The 23,409-nt window shown below is 51.9% G+C and overlaps 3 protein-coding genes across 12 annotated transcripts in view; 1 reads left to right on the top strand and 2 right to left on the bottom strand.

Moving 5' to 3' along the window:
* The window catches only part of ACTN4 (actinin alpha 4), an 80,018-nt gene extending 73,831 nt beyond the window's left edge, over window positions 1–6,187 (bottom strand). For all 6 annotated transcript variants that reach the window (XM_053267810.1, XM_053267813.1, XM_053267815.1 and 3 more), the window contains exon 1: window positions 5,924–6,187. In XM_053267810.1, the coding sequence (XP_053123785.1) occupies window positions 5,924–6,064 (141 nt within the window). In that variant the 5' untranslated portion in view covers window positions 6,065–6,187. The remainder of the gene's footprint in view (window positions 1–5,923) is intronic.
* Window positions 6,188–8,806: 2,619 nt separating this feature from the next.
* MAP4K1 (mitogen-activated protein kinase kinase kinase kinase 1) overlaps window positions 8,807–23,409 on the top strand; it is a 49,176-nt gene continuing 34,573 nt past the window's right edge. Inside the window, exons 1-2 of one of the 5 annotated variants that reach the window (XM_053268274.1) lie at window positions 8,807–9,294; window positions 9,707–10,162. Coding sequence is in view for 2 of the 5 variants with exons in the window: in XM_053268271.1 (XP_053124246.1) it covers window positions 22,858–22,965 (108 nt within the window). In the remaining 3 variants the exon portion in view is untranslated. Of the gene's footprint in view, window positions 9,295–9,691; window positions 10,163–20,680; window positions 20,847–22,736; window positions 22,966–23,409 lie in introns of those variants that run through there. The other 4 variants (XM_053268275.1, XM_053268276.1, XM_053268271.1 and 1 more) reach the window with 4 other exon arrangements.
* On the bottom strand, window positions 16,136–20,219 carry EIF3K (eukaryotic translation initiation factor 3 subunit K). Its single transcript, XM_053268281.1, has 8 exons — window positions 19,993–20,219; window positions 19,199–19,297; window positions 18,414–18,534; window positions 18,152–18,226; window positions 17,756–17,822; window positions 17,030–17,107; window positions 16,371–16,496; window positions 16,136–16,271 (listed from the first exon to the last, which is right to left on the bottom strand). Exons 1-8 carry the CDS (start codon window positions 20,193–20,195, stop codon window positions 16,240–16,242), a joined length of 801 nt encoding a protein of 266 aa, XP_053124256.1. The 5' UTR covers window positions 20,196–20,219; the 3' UTR covers window positions 16,136–16,239.

Genomic DNA, 23,409 nt, shown 5'->3' with positions numbered 1-23,409 from the left:
TTCCTGGGCATATTTTCAAAGGAACGACTCATTCTCAAGGAGGGCCAACAACCCAACCAGCACCTCTTCAAAACTCAAGCGCAGCTGCTAGAAGACCCTCCAATCAACAGCTTAGAAGCAGTAGCTTCTACTTCTAGAAGAGCAAAAGCCAGACACACACTCCGGGCTTATTGGACTGCGAGTTTCCAGACTTTTTATCATCCATAACGACTGGATTTTCGTGTTTAGCCACAGCAGGAAAATGTCTTGATTAGCAGAGGTTGCCAGTTCAAATCCCCACTGGTATGTTCCCCAGACTATGGGAAACTCCTATATCAGGGCAGCAGCAATATAGGAAAGTGCTGAAAGACATCATCTCATACTGCACGGGAGGAGGCAATGGGCAACCCCTCCTGTATTCTATCCAAGACAACCACAGGGCTCTGTGGGCGCCAGGAGTCAACACCGACTCGACGGCACAACTTTTCACTTTTACTGCTGCTACTAAGATGGTTCCCTGTCCCCAAAGGGCTCACAATCTAAAAAGAAACAGAGGGTAGACACCAGCAACAGCCACTGGAGCGATGCTGTGCTGGGGTTAGATAGAACCAGTTGCTACCCCCCTACTAAATACAAGAGAACTGCCACTTTAAAAGATGCCTTTTTGCTCAGTTAGCAGGAGATGTTCCTCTCTGAGGTCCAGAAACGTAAGACAAATAATATTCAAGAAAAAGGATCTGGGCATTCTGGGGCACGTGAGAAGGCCAGCGGGCCTTTCTCCACCTACTTCTGGCAGCTGCTACACTTGTCTGCAAGAAGCAACAGTTATAGACAAACAGAGCTGAGTCGTCCAAATCCAGTGGACCTTAAGTATGTTAGTTGTAAGATATTCTATCACCACCCCCAGCCGCAAACGACAGGAAGCCACACGACAGAGGCATGTCCCCGCTGTTCAAATATTGGCACTAGCGTCTGACGTACAGAGCCCGAGAGGGTGGCCACACACACCCTTCCTTAACCTTGCTGGGCTCCACACTTCACAGACGTCTTTTTCCCCAGTGCTGCTGGAAAATTCTGCTTCCTCAACACTGAATTCCACATTGGATGCATAAATATAAAAATGTAAACACAAACGTATGCCTATTTTCCCCACTCCAAACCAATCCCATCCAAGCCAGGAAGTGCACCAGAACCCACTACAACCTCAAATCTCACCCAGGAGGGCCAGATCTTCCCAGCGCATCAGCCTTGCTGGGGAGGGAGGGAGGGAAGAGCTAGTTCCCTCCACATTTCAGGTAACACTGACCGTCACAAGGGACTCATTGTCTCAGTCTTTCAGCCACCCGTGGTCTGCCAAGAACCAAATATTCACTTCCAAACAGAAGCAGCACAGAGACAACCAAAGAGTGACAGAGATACCTTTTTTTAAAAGCTAAAGCTTCGATCAAGGAAGTGACTCAAAAGCGGTTGGTCAGCATTCGAGCAGGACCAGAGCAGCAAGAGTGCATCTGACCCGGATTCCGGCCCCAGCTTCTGAACGAGATGGGCAGAAACATCATCATACCCTGCTGGGCTTGACTGACGATCAAGCTCCTCGCCTCCAACCTTGCTTAGCTCTCACACACAAGTGCAAAACCGGAGTGCACCCAGCTCCCCAAACTGAGGCCTCCTACCCAATTTGTGGCTATGTGAACTGCCCTTGCGTATAGCTTTGGTCCAGCAGGATTGCAAGAACTATTTGGAGCCAATTCCAGAGCACGACCCAATTGCAAGTCAGGACGGGGAGGTGTGTCTTGTTCACATCAGGAGGGTTCAGGAAGCTGGTTTCGGGACCAGGCTGGAGGAGCAAAGAGGGCAACCAAAATGGACACACAGACAGTCACAAAGGAGACAGAATATCGAGATAGTAAGTACAGGCTCTCCACTACAGGACTGTTTAAGGACCACTGTGTGACACTGTGATATCTGTACGTAAGTGCTGTGTAATACTCCTTCATGATCCCCCAGGCCCAGGGCAGGTCCCAATTAAAGCTGGGCTCCCCCTTGACCCCACTCCTTTGTTTTGATCTGTCCCAGATCAATATTTTTTTAAACAACAACAACAACAACAGAACAGCAGGCTATTTTTTCTTATCTCAGTTTTCCTTGGTTAAAGGTGATGGGGGCGCGGGCGCAGTTTATATCTTTACCGGATCACAGGGTAGAGCTTTTCAAAGGCTGCACTGCTCCAAGTGCAAGGGGCACGCATGGAGTACGCAAGTCCAGCTCCCTGGCTGCTGCAAACAAGCACACCTGGCAGAAAGATCCCTTTGCCTGACCTTTCCCCTTAATTCAGCGCCCCTGGCACAGGAAGGGTTTTTACTACTTCAGCTGCAGAAATGGATCCAAACTTCACAGACGAGGGAGGTCAGAGGAAGAGACACACACTACACAAGACGGGAAGAGAAGAACCAGATTCCTCCGGTGTGGCGGCCAGGCGCTGCCTGGAGCCGTAGCTGCTGCTGTTCTCCCGAGAATAGCTCTGGTGCCACGTCACGGCGACAAGGTGGATTCGAAGGCTAGAACCAGGTGAGCCGACAGGGCTGCTGCACTACGGTTCAGGGTTGAAGAGGCCGCACCTTCTCCTCTACCGCGCCGCCCCCCCTCCCGCCAACTGTTACACGAACAGCCTTTTGGAAGAGACATCTGCATTCCCTGCTGGCCACAGCTATGCCAGAAGACATGGGAAAGTCATTAGCTGCGCCGAGCTGGCTCCCGTTCAGCAGCGCACAAGAGTGGCTACCACTCTGGGATCTGGGTTCCAGCCCAGTTCTCGTTTGGGGGTGGGGGAGGGAGGAGGAGGAGGAAAAGACCGAGAACGTGGAGGCTGGTGACACGCCCCGGAGCAACACATGCTCAGTCCATTCTGAACCACGGTCCCCGCTGGGGCTTCCTCCCGCCAGCTCAGAGCCTGAAGACTCTCGTGCTGCTGCCGCCGCCTCGAGAGTTTGGCCGCGATGCTCTTAGCCCAGCCTCCAAGGCAGGAGGCAATTAGGATAATTGAGCTAAATAGCAGATGGCCACCTCGACTTTGCCGCTACTTGCCCTACAAAAGCCAAAATGTAAATGCTCGGTGGGCAACAGAAATGCAACATCTGCACGGCTTGGAAGCTTCTTCCGAGAGCTGCCTGCCTCCCAGGTGCTGGAGCCACTCCACAGGTCCAAGGGAAACGCTTCCCCCTGCACTCGCCATCTAGGTCTCCGGCACGCACGCTACCCTGCCCTGCTCAATGCAGCCTGAGAGAAGGGAGACCAGAGCAGCACAAGCATGGAAACTTGAGAGTTAACTGCTGTCAAGAGAGGCTATTGGAAAAATGAAATTAAACACCGCTGCCATTGATCAACTTAAAGATATCATTTGTTAGAAAGCACCCTGGTGTATTCCATTATAACAACAATGAGCATACCGAGCATGACATAACATGTCCCAATGAGCTGCCAGTAACCCTGAACATCAGCCCATAAGGCAGGTCAGAATCAGGGGAGATGAAACTTCAACCAGACACATGCTGGTGCCCAGGGTCAGTCTCAGCAACAGTAGCCCTGCCTCTCCAGAAACACTCACGCCATGCAATCACAGGCATGAACACAGAATTGCCTTGGATCTAAGAGGAGCAAGGCAGCAGGAAGAATGCCTAGAGCTCCACACTGGGCTGTGAGTGTCTGTTCATCTGGGTCTTCCCTCCAACCCCCCCCCGCCCCCCGCCGGAGGGTTTCGCCACAGTAACAGCACATGTGGCTCAAGAATTCCATCAACCCCAAGCAAATATTTCCACATCGCAGGCTACAGAGACGGCAGCAGAAATCCTGGCAGCCTAACGGGAGACAGAGAACAATACCAGTCAGCACTACTGGACATGACAGCTGACCTCAGGGACATGGCTAAACACAGGCAGGACGACTGGGGGGGCCTGGCTTTTTAGGGCTGGAGAGTTTTTCAAAGCTACGGCCAATGAACCAGTGCAAGAAAGACTACTTTTCCCTGGGGGGAGGGGGCAGTCATCTGTAAGCAGCACCCAAGGTCATGTTCCATGAAGTTTGCCCCCAACCAACAGCAGTGTGTTGAAGAGGCGTCCGTGTACAGGGTAGAAACTCCTTCCTTGGGGGTGGGGGGGGGGAGCAAACAGGAGACAGCTGCTCCTAGGGGGCAGTTGCATGTCACCCACAAAGCAATAAGTTTATTGCCTACGGGAGAGACCAAGAGCTCCTGGCGGGGGGGGGGGGGGGCTTTTCTGCAGTGAGCCGTTTGTAATTAAAAAACGGTTCCCCACCGGTGGCAGCTGCTGCCTGGAGCAGGGGAGGAAGACGAGGGGGAGCGCACAAGCCCGTTCCCCCCTCCAGGCCTGCCCCTCCCCCTCTGCAGGATGAATCAATCATGGGAGCAGGCTGGGCGGGCGGCAGGCTGGCAGCACAAGCAGCGGCTCCTCTTGGGCAGGCAAGTTGGGCTGCCCCACCCAGCCGCGCCGTGCCTCGCCCGCCCCAACGTTTCCAGCACCACCGCCCCACCTGATCTCCAGCCTCCCCGCCCTGCCCTCCCAAGGGCCCCACCGGCCCTCCTCCTCCTCCCCCCCGCACCCATCCCAGGTGACTGGCTGCGCCACACAAGGCCCAGGAGACGGGACCCGGGCCCCCACAGCCCCTCTGCTGCTCCCTGCCCAACATGCCCCAGCAGGAGAACCCGAATTACCAGCCTGCATGCGGGCCCAAGGAGTGGCAGCTCCCACGCCCCGCCCTGCCAAGGTGCCACTTCCACCACGCCCGGGCCCCCTCTCCAGCCTGCCCAAGCCTCCCCGTTTCCCAGGGCGGACTCCACTCTGCACTGAGAGAGGCAGAGCAGATTCCTCCAACACGCACACCTGGGCTCCACCCCGTCAAAGCCTTGGCCTCAGGAAGACCACCTCAAAACCTCATTGAAGCCCCCTCAAGCCCCCCCCCTCCGCGAGGGACCCTTGGGCCCTTAAGCCCAAGCCACCCCACACACCCAGGCTAGCAGGCCAGGCCTGTCCCCCAAGTTCACAGCTACACCTGAGCACTAGCCTTGGGTGGCACTCTGCCCCATGCCGAAACCCCAATGCCACCCCCGCCAGATCGTTCAGGAGACTCCAGTAAGCCCCCCCACACACAGCACAGACTAGTCCACTTTAGCCACAGACCCAGGAGCAGCACCACCACCACCCCACCCCACACACCGCTCGCTCCCTCCCTGGACCAGCCAACTCCACACAGTGCCCTGAGACCCCAACCCCAGCAGGGACCCTTCCATCTCCTGGAAGAGGCAGGCAGGCAACTCTCTCCTCCCCCCCCCATCTCCCCTACACACACACATCCATGGCCAGATCCCCTGCAGAGCCCCTCTCCTCCAAAGCTGCTGCCTTAGAAGGCTGACCCCCGAGCCAACGACCTAGGAAGCGGGGTGGGGGCTGGCCTGGGAGCCAGCAGCAGGGACCTGCCTGCATCTCGCAATCCGTACAGACCCAGCACACTTCTAGGGTGTGCAGAGTTAACCTCGCCCCCCGCCCCCATGAAGGCAGCCCCTCGCCTTGCCCTCCTCCGCCAAAGCCCCGCTGCGCACACAGCCCCCAGCCCTTCTCCCCACAAGTTCGCCCCCCCAACAGAAACTCTCTCCCCCCACCTCCCAGCGCCTACTTAAGAACACACCCACAGTCGCTGCGCTTGAGCATTCAAACACGCGCATTGGTTGGGGGTCTCCCCACCCCCCACCCCCCACATGCAGACCCTGCACGGGTCCAGCCACACGTACCTACGTGCGCGCGCACTACTGACCCCCCACCTCCTCCTTCCTTTGTCCCGGAGCCCCAGCAACACTCTGCCCATGCCTAGGGGCACGCTCGCCACTTGGCCGGTTACCAGCAGCCCAACCCAGCCCGCCTCTCCTTCCCCTCACCTTCCGCTGCTGCTTCTCCCAGGCTGGGTCGAGCAGGAGGTCCCGGTCCCAGTCGTCTTCTTGAGCCATGTAGTCGCCGATGCCCGGCCCGTTGCCGCCGTACTGATAAGTGGGTTGCCCGGCGGCGTGATAATCCACCATAGTACTGGGCTGGACTTGGTGGTGGGGCGTGCGACGGCCGGCGAGCAGCAGCGGGAGAAGGAGGAGGAGCGCCGAGCTCCGACCGAGACGGCGGCACGAAACCGACTGAGGACGACGGCGCCGACGCTGCCCAATCGGAGGCACTGCGCCTGCGCACCACCCCGCGCGCGGACACGCCTCCTGGCCGCTGTAGGGCGCGTGCGCGGGTAGGGTGGGAGAAGAATGCAGACGCCCGAAAATGCTAGAGCAAGCAGCGCGCCCCTTGGGCTTCTATCTAGAGGGAAGTTCCAGGTCTCTCTCTAGGAGGGGCAGGGCCGGTACCGAGACTATTTTTTGCTCTAGGCAAGGCTAAGTATTTGCACCCCGCCCGCCCCCAACCAAAATTCAACTTTGATTTTCAAAAACAGATGTTTTGAAGGAAAAAAATGAAAAGCACAAAACTTGAAATTTATTTTAAATTGCAAGAAGAGGCAATACATCAATTTTGGGTTATCTTTCTTAAATACAAAAGACAATATTTCGGCACACAAATCATTTTGAACTAGAAGGGCACTCGGAAGAGCGCATGCCTCCGCCAAGGGCAACACAACACTCAACACCACTTCAAAACCTCACTACTTTGCGTGCCTTTTCCTTTGCAAAGTTTGTCACCAGTTCAATCAGATCTAGTACTGATGCCTGTTCCCAGAGGGGGATCCACCTCCTTGGACTACGATTCCCACGTCCCACCACCCCCAGCCCCAATCAATCCACTGTGTAGGTAATAGCAAGCACTGGGCTTCGGGCAAGGTTTCCCTGCTAGGCACACAGGAAGCAACTCATGCTTTACTGCCACAAGTCCAGCTCTCCTACCGTTACTCCTGTTTCATGTGGGGGAAATGTGGGGTCCCCCCCGCCCCGCTTTTTAATGACATTTATGGTGCCCATAAAGAATAATGGCCAGTTACTCGCTTTCAGTTTTTACCGGAAGTTGTCTCTAGGTGTAACGCTCTTCTTTTTCTAGCTCTATGAAAAAGAACCGCCCACGGGGTGGGGTGAAACAAAGAACGGCCACTAGGGGGACGTGAAATACTGCGCACGCGCAGATAGTACCTGCCCCTCAACTCCGTTATGGGGGCAGCTTCGCGCCCTCTTCTCCTAAGGCGCTGAGCGCTGTTTGTACTGTGCGCATGCGCCACAGACTCCCCTTTGGGGAGGGAGTTTATTAACATAAATAATGCATTCGTAGCAGTATTATTGCTTCTTTAATTCTCAGTCTATTCTATTAATATGAGCAAGTAGTTTATTATTAATAATGCCCCTGTTAATACTTATAAATATGATTCATATTAATCATGTGTATAGCTAATAATGATCTGTTTAATAAAAGGGTTGTCAGTTAAGTCCATATTCATTAATATTAAAAGCAATTGCTGCTGCCATAAAGATTAATGGGAGATATTGATTTTATGTGTATATCTGGCAAATCATTATTTAATAAATAAACTATTTATAACAGTCTCATTCATCAATACAAAAAGCAATGGTTGCTGTTAATATCAACATGGAATATGTATTTATATATTTGGCAAATGATGTAATAAATAAAAGTGCTTATTGGTAACCTCCAGATTCATTAAATGGCACTGTTATTTTGTATATTTTGGGGAAAGCAACAACTGGTTCTTAAAGCAGGTTACAATTAAAAGGAAACTTTTCACACCCTTTGGGAACAATAGAATACATGAGTTATTCCTGGCCCTTTGGGAGCAGGTGAAGAGATTGAGAAAGTTTTTAATTTGAGATTGTGTAGAGCAGGCCCACAGAGGGCACTTATAAATATTTGAGTGCAATCCACATTTAAAATGTCTTTTTTCAAAATGATGATCATTGCTTCAGCTTTCTCCAGGCAAGCCCAAAGGCAGGCTTGTTGTCACAAGGAATTTGCTGCCTTCCAGCCATCTGAGGAAATCCTGTGATCCTTGAAAGACAAATGAAAAGCCTTTCCACAAATGTCACTCACTTTTCGCTCTCAGCCCCAGCAAGACCATTTATTGGAGAAACAGAAACAGCCTTAAGTTGTTTGCAGCCGCAAGTTCCGTAAACTGAAACCTCAGTTTGGCTCCAAGAAGGGAAGTGGTCAGGTCCTCCTCTCCATCAAAGTGACTGATTGTTCTTGTGAATGCTGAATTCAAACCCAGCTCCTTTGGCTCTCCAGCACAGTTGTACTAGATACTCAAGGTGAAGAGAAAGGGGAAACAAACATCAGCAAGTAGTAAGTAAACACCAGGGTTGCAATGCCTACGTGTGACCTACAAAGCCTTCCCCTTTCTTTTAGTTATTCAGTACACCTGTAGAGTTAGCATAGTAGCTGGAGATGATGGGTGTTGTAGTCCAAGAACAGCTAGAGAACCTCACACACAGTGTGGGCATCATGGTCCACTGTACAATGAAACCAAAGAATCTCTGGCTCACTTCACCAGCTGCGTGAGACAGGCTATTGTTCACCTTGGAGCCTCTTCTGCATTTTTTTAGAGCGATGTTGGCAAAGCCAGCAAGACTCATCCGGAGAGCATTTGCCCGTGCATCCTAAATATGTGCTGAAACGCCTCTAAACAGCCACTGACGGTTCCAGCAGTTAAGCGGAGTACCCTAAGGGAGAGTTTCCAGAAATAGCCCTCCAGTAGGAACCAATTAGTTCTGTCCACCTGGATGGGGGGTTGTGTTTGGAGCGGCACATTCCTTTGTCGTGGGCTCAGGCATTCCGTTTTGTGCAACAACCGCATGACCCTTCGGCCAGGCAGATTCACAAGGGAGCACACGGTGGGGCGGTTGGGGGGGAGCTTCCCAAGGATCCAAGCGCTTCAGGCCTCTAAGCACATTTGTGTGGATCTGTGGCACGCGAATGACACAGGCGTAAATGGATCAGGCCAGCGTTGGAAGCTTTGTGCATACCACCCCAGGAAACAATTGGAACAGGCTGTTTAGGAATGGGGCGTATCCAGATGTTTGTGCTTAAAAAAAAATAAAAATCTGCCCCAACCGAATCCAGATTTGGTGCCAGAAGAAGCCGAGTTATGCAACTGAAACCGAGTTTGCCTGTGCTCTGCATCCTGAGAGCAGCCGGCTCCAGGGAAGAGCAGAGAGCTCTGCAGGGGATCAAATCTTGGCACCCCCAACAACTGGAAATCTCGCTCTGGCCTCCCCACCGGCTGCCCCAGCTTCTGAAGGGGAGGGGCCTCAGCTCAATGGTAGGGATTTGCTTTGTAGGAACTCCGCATCTTCAGGCAGGCCTAGAAAACATGCCTATCAAGCCCTGGAGAGCTGTTGCCAATCAGAGTAGGCAATACTGAGCTAGATGGCCCAAGGGGCTGACTCAGCAGACGGCAGCTTCTCAGGGGCACAGCCAGCGTCAGCTCTGGCTTTCTGGAGGCCCTTAGCAAACGGCCCTCCAGGGGCCCCTAGCGACCTTTCACGGGGAATGCGGGGTCTACATTCTGGGCCTGACCCGGCAGGGCTTTCCTTGTGCTCTTCTGTTCTGACATTGGCAAGTTCGCACAACACACCGAGACTGGAACTTGCAGCGTGAGCCAGGAGCATGGGAAGCAATGGGTCACTGCAGCGGGATGTGCAGCATGCCATGTGCAGTCCTGTGTCTTTCAGGTCCTTTGGGATGACCTGCCTGGTATCCGTTTGGGACGTGGCATCAGTGTCCTGGCCCTCTGGGGACAAAACGTGACCTTTGCAGAGCGATCGGTGTGGATCACCTGCATGACCTCAGGCCAGTATTCTGCATGCAGAGAGGGTGTGTGTGTGTGTGTGTGTGTGTGTGTGTGTGTGTGTGTGTGTGTGTGTGTGTGAGAGAGAGAGAGAGAGAGAGAGAGAGAGAGAGAGAGAGAGAGAGAGAGAGAGAGAGAGAGAGAGAGCCAGCCCATCCCAGAGAGAAGGTATGAAATGCCCGCTCAATGACACATCGGCATTAGTAACCAGCCTGTCTTCTCTTTCTTCTTCCTAGTTCCTGCTCCTAGCCTGCATGGCACCAAAGGCAAGAGACATGACCAGGTGGGGGACGTGTCATTCTGTCCTGGGCTCGCCCAGAGATACCTGAAGCAGATATGGGTGAGGCAAGCAAGGCGCGAGCACTGAAGTGCATTTGGACCGGGGCTGGGTTTGAAATGCATTTATTTGATTTGCTTTTGAACGTTTCCAGCCCACTTTTCTTCCTCCTAGGAAGTCAAGGCAGCTAAATGGTGCAGAGATACAAGCAATCAAGATAGTCTCACACCCTGTGATAAGCTACGGTCATAACCAAAGCAGCAAGGAGGAGGGATGATCGGCTCAGAGTGCCCGCACCCAGCACAAAGGGCCAGGTCTCCTCCATGCCTTCCAATGCCTAGAGAAGACCCGGTCCCTTTGTGCTGGGGTGGGGTGGGACTTGGGTCTCTCCAGCTGTGGTCGGACTACAACTCCAGGCATCCCCAGGTGCAATACTTTGTGTCTGAGGCCGATGGGAGTGGTAGTTGTCAAGGAGGAGAGCCAATCTTGTGGCAGCTGGCAAGAATGGTCCCCTTTGCTAAGCAGGGTTTGCCAAAGTTTGCATTTGGATGGGTGATGACACATGAGCACGGCAGGATATTCCCCCTCAGGGGATGAGGCCAAAGCTCATTGAAAGGGCATCTGCATGTTGGAAGGCAGAAAGTCCCAGGTTCCCTCCCTGGCAGCATCTCCAGGTAGGGCTGGGAAGGACTCCTGCCTGGAACCTTGGAGAAGCCGCTGCCAGTCAGAGTAGTCAGTACTGAGCTGATTTGGTATAAGGCAGCTTCCTATGTTCCTGGGTAACCGCTGGAGAGCCTTACGGTGGCTGGCACAGCGGTCAGATAGAGGAGTATACCAGAACATCAGCGCCACAGTCCAAGAAAAGCTGTGTTCCTCAAGCCCAGCCCCTGAACCCACAAGCTGCCATTGTTCTCTACAGAGGCAGAGTGGCAGTTAATCAAAAGGCATGAAGGCAACCACCATCTCTTTGCGTGCTCCCAGCATCTGGTAATTAAAAGATTGACTGCTGCTGAACATGGAGGCTTCATAGAGCAATCACGGCTAACCACCTTTGATAGGCAAAGTACTTGCTTCACAACACTCAGTAGATTGCTGAGTGACGCAGATGTTAGACTTCGACCTTCTGAAAGTCTGTTTAATATTACATGGGGCCATAGGAAAAAAAAATTGCTCTACTCCAAGTTTGGGAGCTGTGTGCACTCCGGTTTTGTGATCGCCTGCGAGTGTGAAAGGAGGGAGGCAGGAGAGCTTGACTGTCAAGCGCATCCCCGAGCCAGATTCTGTCCCCAGCTTCAGGAGGAGGCAGGAGGGAAAGCCCTCTTGCCCAGGCGGGGCAAATGATCAAGCTCCCTGACTCAGAGCTTCCCTCCCTGGCTACCACCAGACCAGCTCTCCTCTCCCTACCATTTGGGGACTCAGGCTTGAGAAGCCCCGGTTCAATATATTCAGATATTAGATAGTGCTTGCTTTGCATGTGAGAGGCCCCAGGTTCGATCCCCGGCATCTCCAGTAATGGAGAAAAGAGCTGGTCCTGTGGTAGCCAGCATGACTTGTCCCCTTAGCTAAGCAGGGTCCATGCTGGTTGCAGATGGATGGGAGACTAGAAGTGTGAGCACTGGAAGATCTTCCCATTCTTAGGGGATGGAGCCGCTCTGGGAAGAGCAGAAGGTTCCAAGTTCCCTCCCTGGCAGCATCTCCAAGATAGGGCTGAGAGAGATTCCTGCCTGCAACCTTCGGAGAAGCCGCTGCCAGTCTGTGAAGACAATACTGAGCAAGATGGACCAAGGTTCTGACTCAGTATATGGCAGCTGCCTATGTTCCTATGACTGAAAAGTTTGATAGGAGGAATGGGAATGTCAAACTGGCAGCATTGCTGACAAATGGATATCATCTGTAAGCCACTGGGGCGGATGTTGTACCATGAAACAGAAGTCTGTTTCTGTAGGAGAATAATGTCCCAGAACAACAAAGAAAGAGGGTCACCTCTGCTAGGCCTATTTTCCATGACTGATCCAGGGAGCCAGATGAACCCAATGCCCCCTGGCACCTTATGGAGCGATACATTCTGCAGGGGAATTCCAATTCCTACCTGCACCCCCTGGCTTGCACAAGACCTCACAAGGCTCAGATGTCCCGGCAAACTGCACCATGCCAAGAGCACAACTCCTACCTGCACAGTGCCACCACGGCCCTTGCACCAGTCAGCTGCCCCCCTGTACAACCAGCCCCCGGAGGAGAAAGCCAAGCAGCCCCCTGCATGGACGGACAGAGCCATCCCAGCCAGCCTCGAAATCCACACACATCTCCGGAATGTTCAGCATCTCAGCGGACAGGAAAAGAGGGCACAACCCCGGCTGGACCACGACGTGGAAAACAGAAGGGGGACGGGGGGTGGGGTGGGGGAGGGAAGAAGCAAAAATGTGGATGGAATGGTAAACGGCAAGTCGAGGAGAAGGCTCGGCAGCCAAGTTCGAAACAGGCCCAGAATGTGCTCATCTGGCTTCCTGCCAAATCCCCAGCCCTACTGGAAGAATCTCTACATCTGGAGACAGGCTTTATATGGCCGCCTTCTGGAACTCGGTCCCCCCTTTGCAATCTGCAGAAATCTCAGCCGCAGCACCTACAAGCCAGACGGTCTCAGCCTGCGCAAAGCAAGATGGGCCGGGGGGGGGGGTAGGGAGGAAGACGGCTGCATCTGATCTACAGCCAGCTGGCTGCCAGGAGCGGGAGCCATTCCAGACAAGCTGTATTCACATGGACACAGGCAGAACAGCATTAGGTCCATGTGGGGCCTGGAGTTGAGGCCTGGTGCTTTTCCCAGACTTGGACAAGAGGAACACCTTCCTTCCTCTTTCCACACGAAGGGGGTCGGGGGATGAGACAGGGTACGGCAGAGTTCCACTCCATTGTGTTTTCTCCCATAACTCCTTGCAAGTCCTCCTATAGAATGCTTTTTAGTTGCATTTGTTTATATATCATCATCAATGCATTTGGCATTTACAGAGTAACTAAAAGAGAGATCCCTGCCCCAAGGGGCTTACAATTAAAAAAAAATCAAACACAGCTGACAATGAAGGGAAAGGAAACTGTAGCAGAAGCAGGGCTTAACAGAAGAAGAGTACACCATTATTTAAGTTTAAAGTAACAGCAGCAGCTTTATATGGCCGCCCATAACAAACTGGTCTCTGGATAGCTCACAAAAATAAAATAAATAAAACTTACAATGAAAACACATAAAGGCAAACAAAACTACCAACAGAAACGACTAAAAAAACCACAAGAGAAGAAGCCAGCTCTGAACAAGATACCATTAGCCGAGAACATCTTAGTGCCTTTGATCAGGAGCATCTCTCTCTCTCTCTCAGTTTTAAATAAAATTTATGTTAAGTGCCAGATTTCAACATTTAAAGCCTCAGAAACTGGCGGCAAGCATAGACGTTGCCCCTGCCCCAAGCTATGGAGAGGAGCAACTTCAGCAAGAATGTCACCCCTTCATCCGAGAGGGCTGGATGGGAACATACTGGCGGTGATGGGTGGGGTGCAGGGGAGGGGCTCATAAAACCAGCTGGGGCAATTTCCAGCAAGCCTCGGGGGCCTTGATCCTCTCTCACGTTTGCTCAGGTAGAGTCAGCTTACAGGAACAGTGTGGTCTTTATTCCTGTCCCTGAAGTTTTGGGCCCCGTTCCCAGCAGCACGTCCAGCCAGAGAGAAGCTTTATTCAGGCGGGTTCCCAGACAAGAATCAAGGCAGATTACAAAATGCATTTGACCGAGTGAAAAAAAGTGTGTTTTTGATTTGCAGGGCAAGATTAGCAATTCAAATAGACTTGGAGGAAGAGGAGAGGGGAGGGTAGGGTAGAAGGGAGACACCAGAAATGTCCAGCTAATCAGAGATTGGGAGCACTTTCCACCTCCTCTCTCAGTTCAGTCTCCCACACGGATCCCTTTACCTCTTGGGTTTCTCAGCTTACTGAACCTTCAACCTCCCTAAGTAGCAGGCAAGTGTGCAAAATCCTTGCCCATAGCCCACTGGTGTGTGTGTGTGTCCCCACAGATGGGGGCACAAAGCCAACCCTGGTATTGGAAGAGGACCACCATGGGGTACTGAAGACCCCTCTCCAAAAACAAGCCAGCCAGGAAAGAGCAAGGAGGAAGGACTACAGCCAGATGCTCCAATAGGTTTCCCCCCTCTCTGCGGTTTCTATAGTTAGCATTGTCGTCTCAGCTGGCAGCAGAAAGTGATTCTGGCAGGGGCAGGATCCTCTCTCTGGAAGTTCACACCACCACCACTCCCCCTTGCAAGCGTCCTGCATCCCTCCCAAAGGGGGCTCATCTATAGCTTGAGGTCTGTTTTCCATAGAACAGCTTCTCCCTTAAGATCCGTCAACTCTCCTTGCTTCAGCATCCCAGACCACCCACCAGCCCCACCCTAGCTCCATCTCTCTTCTTCCCTAGTCTACCCTCCACCCCCACTCCAGTTCTTAGGCTAACAGCATATAAGCCTTTCAGGCACGGTCCCCAAACTCCTGCGCTCCACATACTCTCTGTTCAACTACTGGGAGCAGTCTGCATGTTCTCCAACTGCATTAGGCCGATGGAGGAATTTGTACCGGATTTAGAAGTAGTGCAGTTTCATTCAAAGTCTCAAGCTTCTAGCTCTTAAGATGGCAACATTAGATCTGAAAGCATGTGGACAATGGCTGCTAATGTCTCTTACCCTACCTTGCAAAGGCAGAGTGTGATGCCTAAAGTTCAGCTGTCTATTTCAGCTCTCTAGCAGCACCTAACGGTAAGAAAGAGAACAGGACAACTGCTGGGAGACGAGGCTGAACTCTGACAAGCCAACCCGAGTCCGAATTAATGGACAGGCAGGGAGAGAGGCCTAAACCCACCACTGGCTTTGGGTAGCAGGGCAGGTGAGAGATTCTATCTCCCCATCCCTAGGAGGGGTTTTTCAGTGTGGCCAATCAGTAGCAGGGTTTGGGGAGGGGGGAGAAGCAGCAATGCAGCTGAGCAAGATGGTTCAAAGAGGAATCCTTCTGACCAGTGCCCAGCCCAACTTGTGGCAGGAGAGGAGAAGTGAACATGCCAGCCATCTCAACAGGTTCCTGTGCTCCTCCTCTCCCCCACCCAACACTGCAGAGCCACCTAAAAAAACGAGGGCCAGGATTAAGGGTCAGCGACTGGACCAAACCCAGCCCCGAATGGTGCAATTCACCACTCCCCTTGCTCAAAATGGTGCATCACAGAAGCGAAGCCATGAGACTGGGCAGCAGGCATTTTAAAAGGACCACATGGCAGGTGGGGCTGGAAGACGGTCAACTCAGAACGGCCTGCTTCTGCAAGCTACTGCTCTTCATGGAAGGTCCAAGACACTCAGGAAGCTGCCAATCACCACCACGGGTCCATCCGCACCAACTGGCAGCAGCTTCTCCAAGGGGCCAGATGGGGGTCTTTCCCAGCCCTTCTTGAGACCTTCTGAATGCAGAGCAGATGCTCTAGCACTGAGCTACAGCCCCCGCCATGGGACTCCCGGGCACGGACCAGCCCCAGAACGGCTTAGCTCCAGCAAGGTGGCTGCATCACGTGCCCTTAGACCATGCTCTGGGGCTCACCGCGAGGAAGCAGCTTTTGCTGCGAGAGCTGGAATTGACACCATGTCTGTCCTCACTACCGTCCTGTGGCCAACCCACTCTCCTGCCCTCCACGGTGGTTTGAAACTTCGAGGCCTCTGCTCAAGGAGCACCCCCACTCTGGAGTCCACGGCCTGGGACCACAGCAGGATCTGCCTCTCCTAGCAGCTATCCAGACGCAGTGTTCCCTGTAACAGGCATTCCCAGATGTGCACTACAACTCCCAGAATTCCCAGCCAAAGGCCATTGCCGCTGGGGATGCTGGGAGTTGTAGTCAACATCATCTGGGAATTCCTGTTAGAGGGAACACTGCCCAGGTGTTGTTCCCAGTGCTAAGGTGCTGCTTCCGTTCACCAGTGGCTAGCAGAGCACACGACAAGACCGAGGTTGCAGCAACACAGAGATACAGGCTGCTTAGGGTCATTTATTGTCCAGGTTATGTTAAAAAGGGGTGAATTAAAAAAAAATACAGCAGGCCGGTAGTGAGGGAGAAATGCTGGAACAGGCTTCACTGGGAAGAAGCCATGATACTGGAGACACCTGGAGGGGGAGAAAAAGCAGAATGAGGGAGGCTCAGGGTGGGCCTACTTGAATATCCAAAGCAGCTTTGAAGTCACACCGAGGAGAGAAGACACTCACTGTCAAAGTCAATCTTCTCCACAATGTTCTTGGGTTTGATGCTCTCCTCTTGGTTGCAGATAAAGATCGTACCAGGCTCTGGCTCCGTCCAGCCATACTTGCTCATCCAGGATTTGAGCTGGATGTCTGCCAGAAACAGGTGGAGGGTCAGGAAAGTGCCAGTGGGGTGAGGGAGGAGAGGGAGAGTTGGGTAACATCAGAGAGCAAGCTGAAGAGCAACTTCCATTTTATTGGATTCTGGTTAATGCAGATATGGACAAACATCCCAGCAGCTAAAGAAATGCCAGAAGACTCCTTCCTTCCACCTATCCATAGTAGCCAACATATTCTCCCCTCCAGATTTTTTATATAGTTAAGAGCATTTCCCTAGCTGGTAGCCAAGACAGAAGCAAGCTGGTCTAATCCTCCTTCTAGTCCTCTATAGCTATTCTTCCTAGTTCATCTTGCCCCAGGAAAGCCACCACGGCCACATTCCTCTCTGGGCAAGATTCTCTACTAGAATGACCCAGCTCTCACTTGCCTGAGAGATCAGTTCCTAAGCACAGCAGAGCAAAGCCAGTTGAGAGCTGGAAACCAAGCCCACGCCAGCCCCTCAGGGAATATGAGATAACATTTCACACCTTAGGTTTGTGGGATAGGAAAGGAAAGTAGTTGCTCACCTGTGAGGTCACCCAACATCTTGGCCAGAAGCCACCGGTCAATGTGTTGGTAGGTGATTCCCACCACGTGACAGATGACTGCGAAAGACAAGGGGATACAACCTGAATGGGGTTCTGAAGACACAGGCCAAAGCAGATTGCAGATGCTAAGCCCTTTCAGACCTTTGTGCAAAGGGTGGGAATACGCCTGCCAGCCCCACCCTTGTGACCTCTGTGCATCCAGCGGAAGAACTGAGAAGGGGCACCTGCATGCCTACAGCTTCATCTGCACATGTGCCCAGATCTTTGGCTGACCACGCCAAAGTCACGGCTACAAGTCTAGTAGGTGCACTGTTGGGGAAGAGTCCAGCGGCGTGACACTGTGGGTGTGTGGAGGAGACCAACTGCACAGGTCAGCAACAGCTGCTAAAGAAAGTGACCATGCCCTTCTCCCCTACCCCCCCCCCCCCACAGAGCATTCTTCATCCAGATGGAGAGAGTCACTCAGCAACTCAGGGCAGTTGGAGAGGGGGCAGAGAATGAGGAGGGAGAACCAGTTTCAGGGAGATGGGATGCAAGGCAAGTGCAATCCTATTCACATCCTTGATGAGCATCGTTTTACATGCAGAATGTCTACAGGCCGCAGAACTCTTTTTTAAACCAACAGTATATCAGAGCAAAAATGTGGAAGATTTCAAGGTCTTGAGTGAGGAAGAGGAGTGAAGCAGCAAAGGGAAGCACACTTACATTTCCTGACTGAATCTTCAAATCCAGTGACACCATCTAGGAGATCCATGTTCTCATCCAATGCTTGCTATTAAAAAAAAAAAAAATCACACACAAACATAGCACACACAAACATAGCAAGAGCACACACACACGGGGTCAATTTTGGTTCATCCCAGTGGAGATGCTGCCCTCACTCACCACGTTAACATGCCCAGAGGAAGGGCTTAGCTTTTTTAAATCCCACTTGCTTTGAGGAATTCCCCCCCCCCCCAAAAAGAGGTTGGTTAGATATTAAGCCGTTGCTACAACAGTACATTCAAGCAACTCTCAACCATTTTAACACATCAAAATTTGACAGCAGCATCAACACACAGTTAATAAAAAAAGTAGCAGTCCAAGCTGCCCCCAGCTTACCCAGAAAGCCTGGAAGTGACAGGTCTCCAGCAGTTCACCCAGATACAAAATCTGACGGATGGGTCTCTCCTCTTGCTGGAAGGAATGGCATTAAGGAAGAAGGCAAATGGAGGCGGAGAAGGCAGGGAGTGGGGTGGTTGCATCAGGCCTTGAAGATGAGACAAGCGAGCCAATACATTCACCACACCATACAGACGTGAGGGGTGTCATGTTCCATAACCACAAGAAAGGGAATTTTCCTCCTCCATGAATGAAAGGATACGTGAGCCTGGTCGATCATGCACTTGCAGAGCGTGAAGTCTGTGTGGGGAAGGTTGGTCAGAGCTTTCAGGAGGATCTGGGCAGTCACCGTGGTTTGGAAGAAGGGTGGGTTAAACTGATACCTGGAGAAGAGAGAGAATCTCCTGGGGCTATAGACAGAGGATAGGCACTGTCTTGAGGAACGCTAGCTCAATATGAAAGCTTTGGCCTCACATGGCTTACTTCTCCTGCTTACCCCCCAAGATTAGCATCCGATCCATGCTACAGCATCAAGCTGGAGAGCTGGTCTTATAGTAGCAAGCATAAGAATTGGCCCCTTTGCTAAATAGGCTTGGCCCTGGTTTGCTTTTGAATGGGGACCACACATGTGAGCACTGGAAGATCTTCCCCTGAGGGGATGGGGCTGCTCTGGGAAAAGCACCTGCCTACTTGCATGCAGAAGGTTCCAAGGTCCCTCTCTGGAATCTCCAAGAGAGACTCCTGCCTGCAGCCTTAGAGAAGCCGCTTCCAGTCTGTGTAGACAATAATGAGCTAAATGGACCAATGGTCTGACTCGGTAGAAGGCAACTGCCTATGTTCCTAAGCCCTTTATCATACTCATTTTACAAAAGAGCGATTATGGCAAAGTAGCCAAAGGCCCTGCAGCAAGATCCACAGTTGAGACAAGATTTGAACCCAACGCTCTATCCGCTGTAGAAAAACTAGGAGAGAGTGCTACAATTTTGTCCCAACCTTCTCAGGACGACACCCCAGACTTCCCCTCTGGGCAGGCAAATGGTCACTCACAGTTTGAGCACAGCCAGGTTGGCCTCCAAGTCGTAGGCATTCTCTTTGGCCTGGGTCTCCACATAGCGCTCTAGTGTGGCCAGATTCTCCGGATTGTACCTGAAACACAGGAAGGGGTGGGATTGCTAAGAGGAAGCCCCTTTTAGAGCACCAAGGGAGCATAACGGTTTGAGTGAAGTGCTTGAGCTGGGAAGACCCAGAATCAAAATACTGCTTTTTAAGCCATAAAGACTACTGGGGAAACAGCTTTGCGAGAACCTGCCTTTAGAACTCTAGTCGAAAAGGGCCATTCAAGTGCTTTAAGTAAAATGTTAAATATATATAAAAGAAGAACACAGTGCCTCTGAGCTGGCACAGAGATCTCCTTGCAAACATTGACACATGGCTTTAGTTTTCCTGGCCTTGCAGCTTTCAGGCAGAGGAGATCTGGTCTTGCAGTAGTGAGGATGAACTGCCCCTTGCTAAGCAGGGTCTGCCCTGGTTTGCATTTGAATGGAAGACCACATGGGTGAGCACTGGAAGAGATTCCCCATAGCGGACAATGGGGCTGCTCTGGGGAAAGCACCTGCATGTCCGCATGCGGAAGGTTCCCAGTTTCCTCCCTGGCAGCATCTCCGAGAGAGGGCTGAGAGAGACTCCTGCCTGCAGTCTTGGAGAAGCCGCTGCCAGTCTGTGAAGACAACACTGAGCAAGATGGACCAATGGTCTGACTCAGTATATGGCAGCTTCCTATGCGAGATCAGAGGTGGGGACGTTCACAGCAACTCGACCAAGCAGCCCCTCAAGCCAGTTACCTGTCGATGCCCTTCAGCAGCTTCCCCACGTTCGCCCGCATCTGCTCGAAGAGCGCCATGGCACGCGGAACCGGGGGAGAAGGAGGAAGAGGCGGCGGCGGAGGGAGAGCCGCAACAGCAGCAGCAGAGGAAGCGGAAGGAGCCGCCGGCTCGGAAGGCACATCCGGCCTGGCAGCCGCCAGCTTCCGCTTCCGCCTAGGCATGATGGGACGGTGGAGGTGCGGCAGATCACCACACCATAGAGATGCAAGGAGGCGCGCCGCGAGAACACCGCCAACGAGCAGCTACGCATGCGCTGCAAACAGAACGAGAACGACGCAGGCGCCGCTATAGGCCAATTCCCGGCCCCGCCCAGCTCGGAGACTCCGCCCCCTGGTTTGGAATTGCTGCTGGGCGCGGTGTCTTCTCCCCTTGTAGTGCGGCCACCTGCGGGGCTAGAAACTTAAGTTCTTAAAATACAGATGCATTAGTTTTGAAATAACAGTCTCCTCGGCCCCCGCGTTCTTATGAGCATTATCGGATGAGTCTCTTGAACGCTGAATTTATGTTCCTGAGATGTTGCTCTTGCATTTCTGAGACTGATGATTGCTCTTGAAATGGTTTTTGCTTTTCGGATGCACTCAGTAGCGCTCCCAACGACATTGCTCTGGCAATGCTCGTTGAACTGGTTCATTATGACTTATTCATACGAATCTAGTCATGACTACTGAACTGAAGCTCTGTTTTGGTGTTGTCGGGTTCGTCTCTGTCACAAACTGCGTTGGAGTTCACTTGGGGAAAGGACAATGAAATAAAATTAAAAATGAGACGAGTTCTGCGCTGGATATTTTGATTTTGCAAGAAAAGGAAAGCTGGTATGGAACTGTGAGCCCCCACCCTCATTCATTCATTCATTTATTCAGTTTATTTACATTTATATCCCACTCTTCCTCCAAGGAGCCCAGAGCGATGTACATGGTTATGTTTATATCCTTACACCAACCCTGTGAGGTGGGTTAGGGTGAGAGATAAGTGCCTGGCCCAGAGTCACCCAGTGAGCTTCATGGCTGGATGGGGATTTGAACTTGGGTCTTCCTGGTCCTAGTCCACCACTCTAACCACTATTAGGGATGTGCTAGGTGGTTCGGAAGTGGCGGGGGTGGCGCTTTAAGGGAGGGGGAAGGTGCACTTACTCCCTCCCGCCACTTTTCCCCCACCGGCATTATTTTCTTGTAAAAACCTTCGGGGTTGCAGTGTACCTCCCTGCCGCCCCGCCTGAAGGTTTTTACAAAAAAATAACGTGGGGGAAGCGGCGGGAGGGGTAAGTGCACCCTCCCTCCCTTAAAGTGCTACCCCCTGGGGCCTTTGAACTGGCCCCGTGTTCAAACCAGTTTGGCCCATAAAAGGGCCTCCGAATAGGTTCGTGTACATCCCTAACCACTATGCCATGCTGGCTCTCTTAAATACTTTATTTAAACATGAAAAATGTTTAAATAAAATATTACCAATTTACATGCTTCTGGTTTCAACTTGGTAGCATGCTTTGTCTATATAGGAATGGTCGCCCTTTGGAAGGGATGTTGCTAAAGAGAGTTCTCTTCGGTCTCCCGTGCTGCAGCACAATCACCAGAGTGTGCTTACTCAGAAGCAAGTCCCACTGAGTTCAGCATAGGGATGCCTTATTCAGTACCGACCCTTGCAGGGGCGTAACTATAATAGGGCAAGGGGAGACAGTTGTCTGGGGGCCCACTGCCTTGCCCCCCCCGAGGCAAGTCACATGACTGACTCCCCCAGCCGCGCACCCGTCCGGGCTTCCTTCAGTTGAATTCATCCTCCGAAATTGGTGTGAGTGTTAAGACCTGGAGCTACCAGAACAGCATGTCTTTCTCTAGTACCATTCAATGACTTGCATCGTCCACCGTTTACAAAACCTTTAAAAAATAATGTAGGATGATGTTCTGTTGTGGCACATAGGTTTTATATATATATGAATTTTACTCCGCTTTTTGTAACCACTATTCTGCCTCATTTAAGATTTCTTTACTTCATGAGCTGAGCTTCAGTGAGTGGGGGGCCCATTTTAAAATCTTGTCTCTGGGCCCACTCCAACCTTGCTATGCCCCTGGACCCTTGGTCCATCTAGCTCAGGATTGTCTACACTGACTGGCAGCAGTTCTCCAGGGTTTCAGGTGGGCATCTCTCCCAGATGCCAGGGAGTGAATGGGGCTTGCTCTAGGGCTTGCATAGGATGCAGCCTCAGAGATGGAGGTGTGCCAGGGCCTACCCTACACCCTTGTTTCTTCCAAGTGGGCTGCTAGCCCATGGTTGCTAAAACCTTCTCTGTACGCCTAAGTGCTGTTGCTAAAACCTACTCTACACATTTCTTCTCCTCCTCTGTGTTGGCAGTGCGTGTTAGTATTCTCTGGGGGCCAGATTCGGTGCTGACCCCTGCACCAGAGACAATGCTGAGCTTGTACATGTGTTAAAACTAGTCAACAAAAGCACCATATCTCTCTAGCGCTGCCTTCAAAGGAAACCAATCCTGGAACAGAGCACTCTTATGCTTGACTGTTACCTGCTCAGCCTGTACATTTGTTAGTAAGTAGACTTGTTCCAAGGGACCTCATCTGTGTCATCTCACCCCAGACTGATTTGGTAAATGGCCCAGGAAACGGGGATGCAAAAGTACGTGATCTATACAGGGCTGCTGTGGGGTTCTCTTCTTGCCATGCTTAAAGGCCAAAGAGAAGCTCTCAAAACTAATCACACTTCAAATCAGGAAGCAGAACCCTGAGAAATATATCAGTATCCTGACCACATTGCTGCTGACGCCTACGCGTAAAGACTTTACAAACCCTGCCTTGCGAGAGGGGGAAGCGTTGAACAATGGATGCCGGAGAAAGAGCAGCGTTAGATATTTCCACCAGAAACCCCCAGGAGGACTTTGAACTGCTGCAGAGAGTTGGCGGAGGAACCTATGGGGAAGTCTATAAGGTAACCGCACCATGCTTTCCTGGAGAATTCCTGCAGGATGATGTTTGGGGCACTCTTTTCTGTGGTTATTTTCGCTGCCCCGTTTTAATCAAACTGGGCTTTATTCAGATCACACTGAATTGAATAAGTGTCAGGTGTAAAACACAGCCAAGAAACCCATATCTATTTTAAATATATACATGCAGTGTTATCCTGTGGAACTCATGGTCATTGGATATTGGGAAAGCTAACAAGTGGGTTCCTTATGCATTGATTATATTTTGATCCCACCTGCCCCCTGAGAAGCTCAGGATGGCACCCATGCTTTCCCCATCCCAATATATTTTCACAACAACCCTGTGAAGTAGGTTAGGCTGAGAGAGAATCACAAGCAGTGGGCTCTGTGTATGTTTACTCAGAATTTAGCCCTGCTGTGTTCAAGGGAACTTACTCCCAAGTAAATGT

Source organism: Hemicordylus capensis, chromosome 7, assembly GCF_027244095.1.
Source record: "Hemicordylus capensis ecotype Gifberg chromosome 7, rHemCap1.1.pri, whole genome shotgun sequence".
Classification (NCBI taxonomy): domain Eukaryota; kingdom Metazoa; phylum Chordata; class Lepidosauria; order Squamata; family Cordylidae; genus Hemicordylus; species Hemicordylus capensis.
Note: the sequence above shows the minus strand (reverse complement) of the source record. Positions and strands in the feature narration are given on the sequence as shown.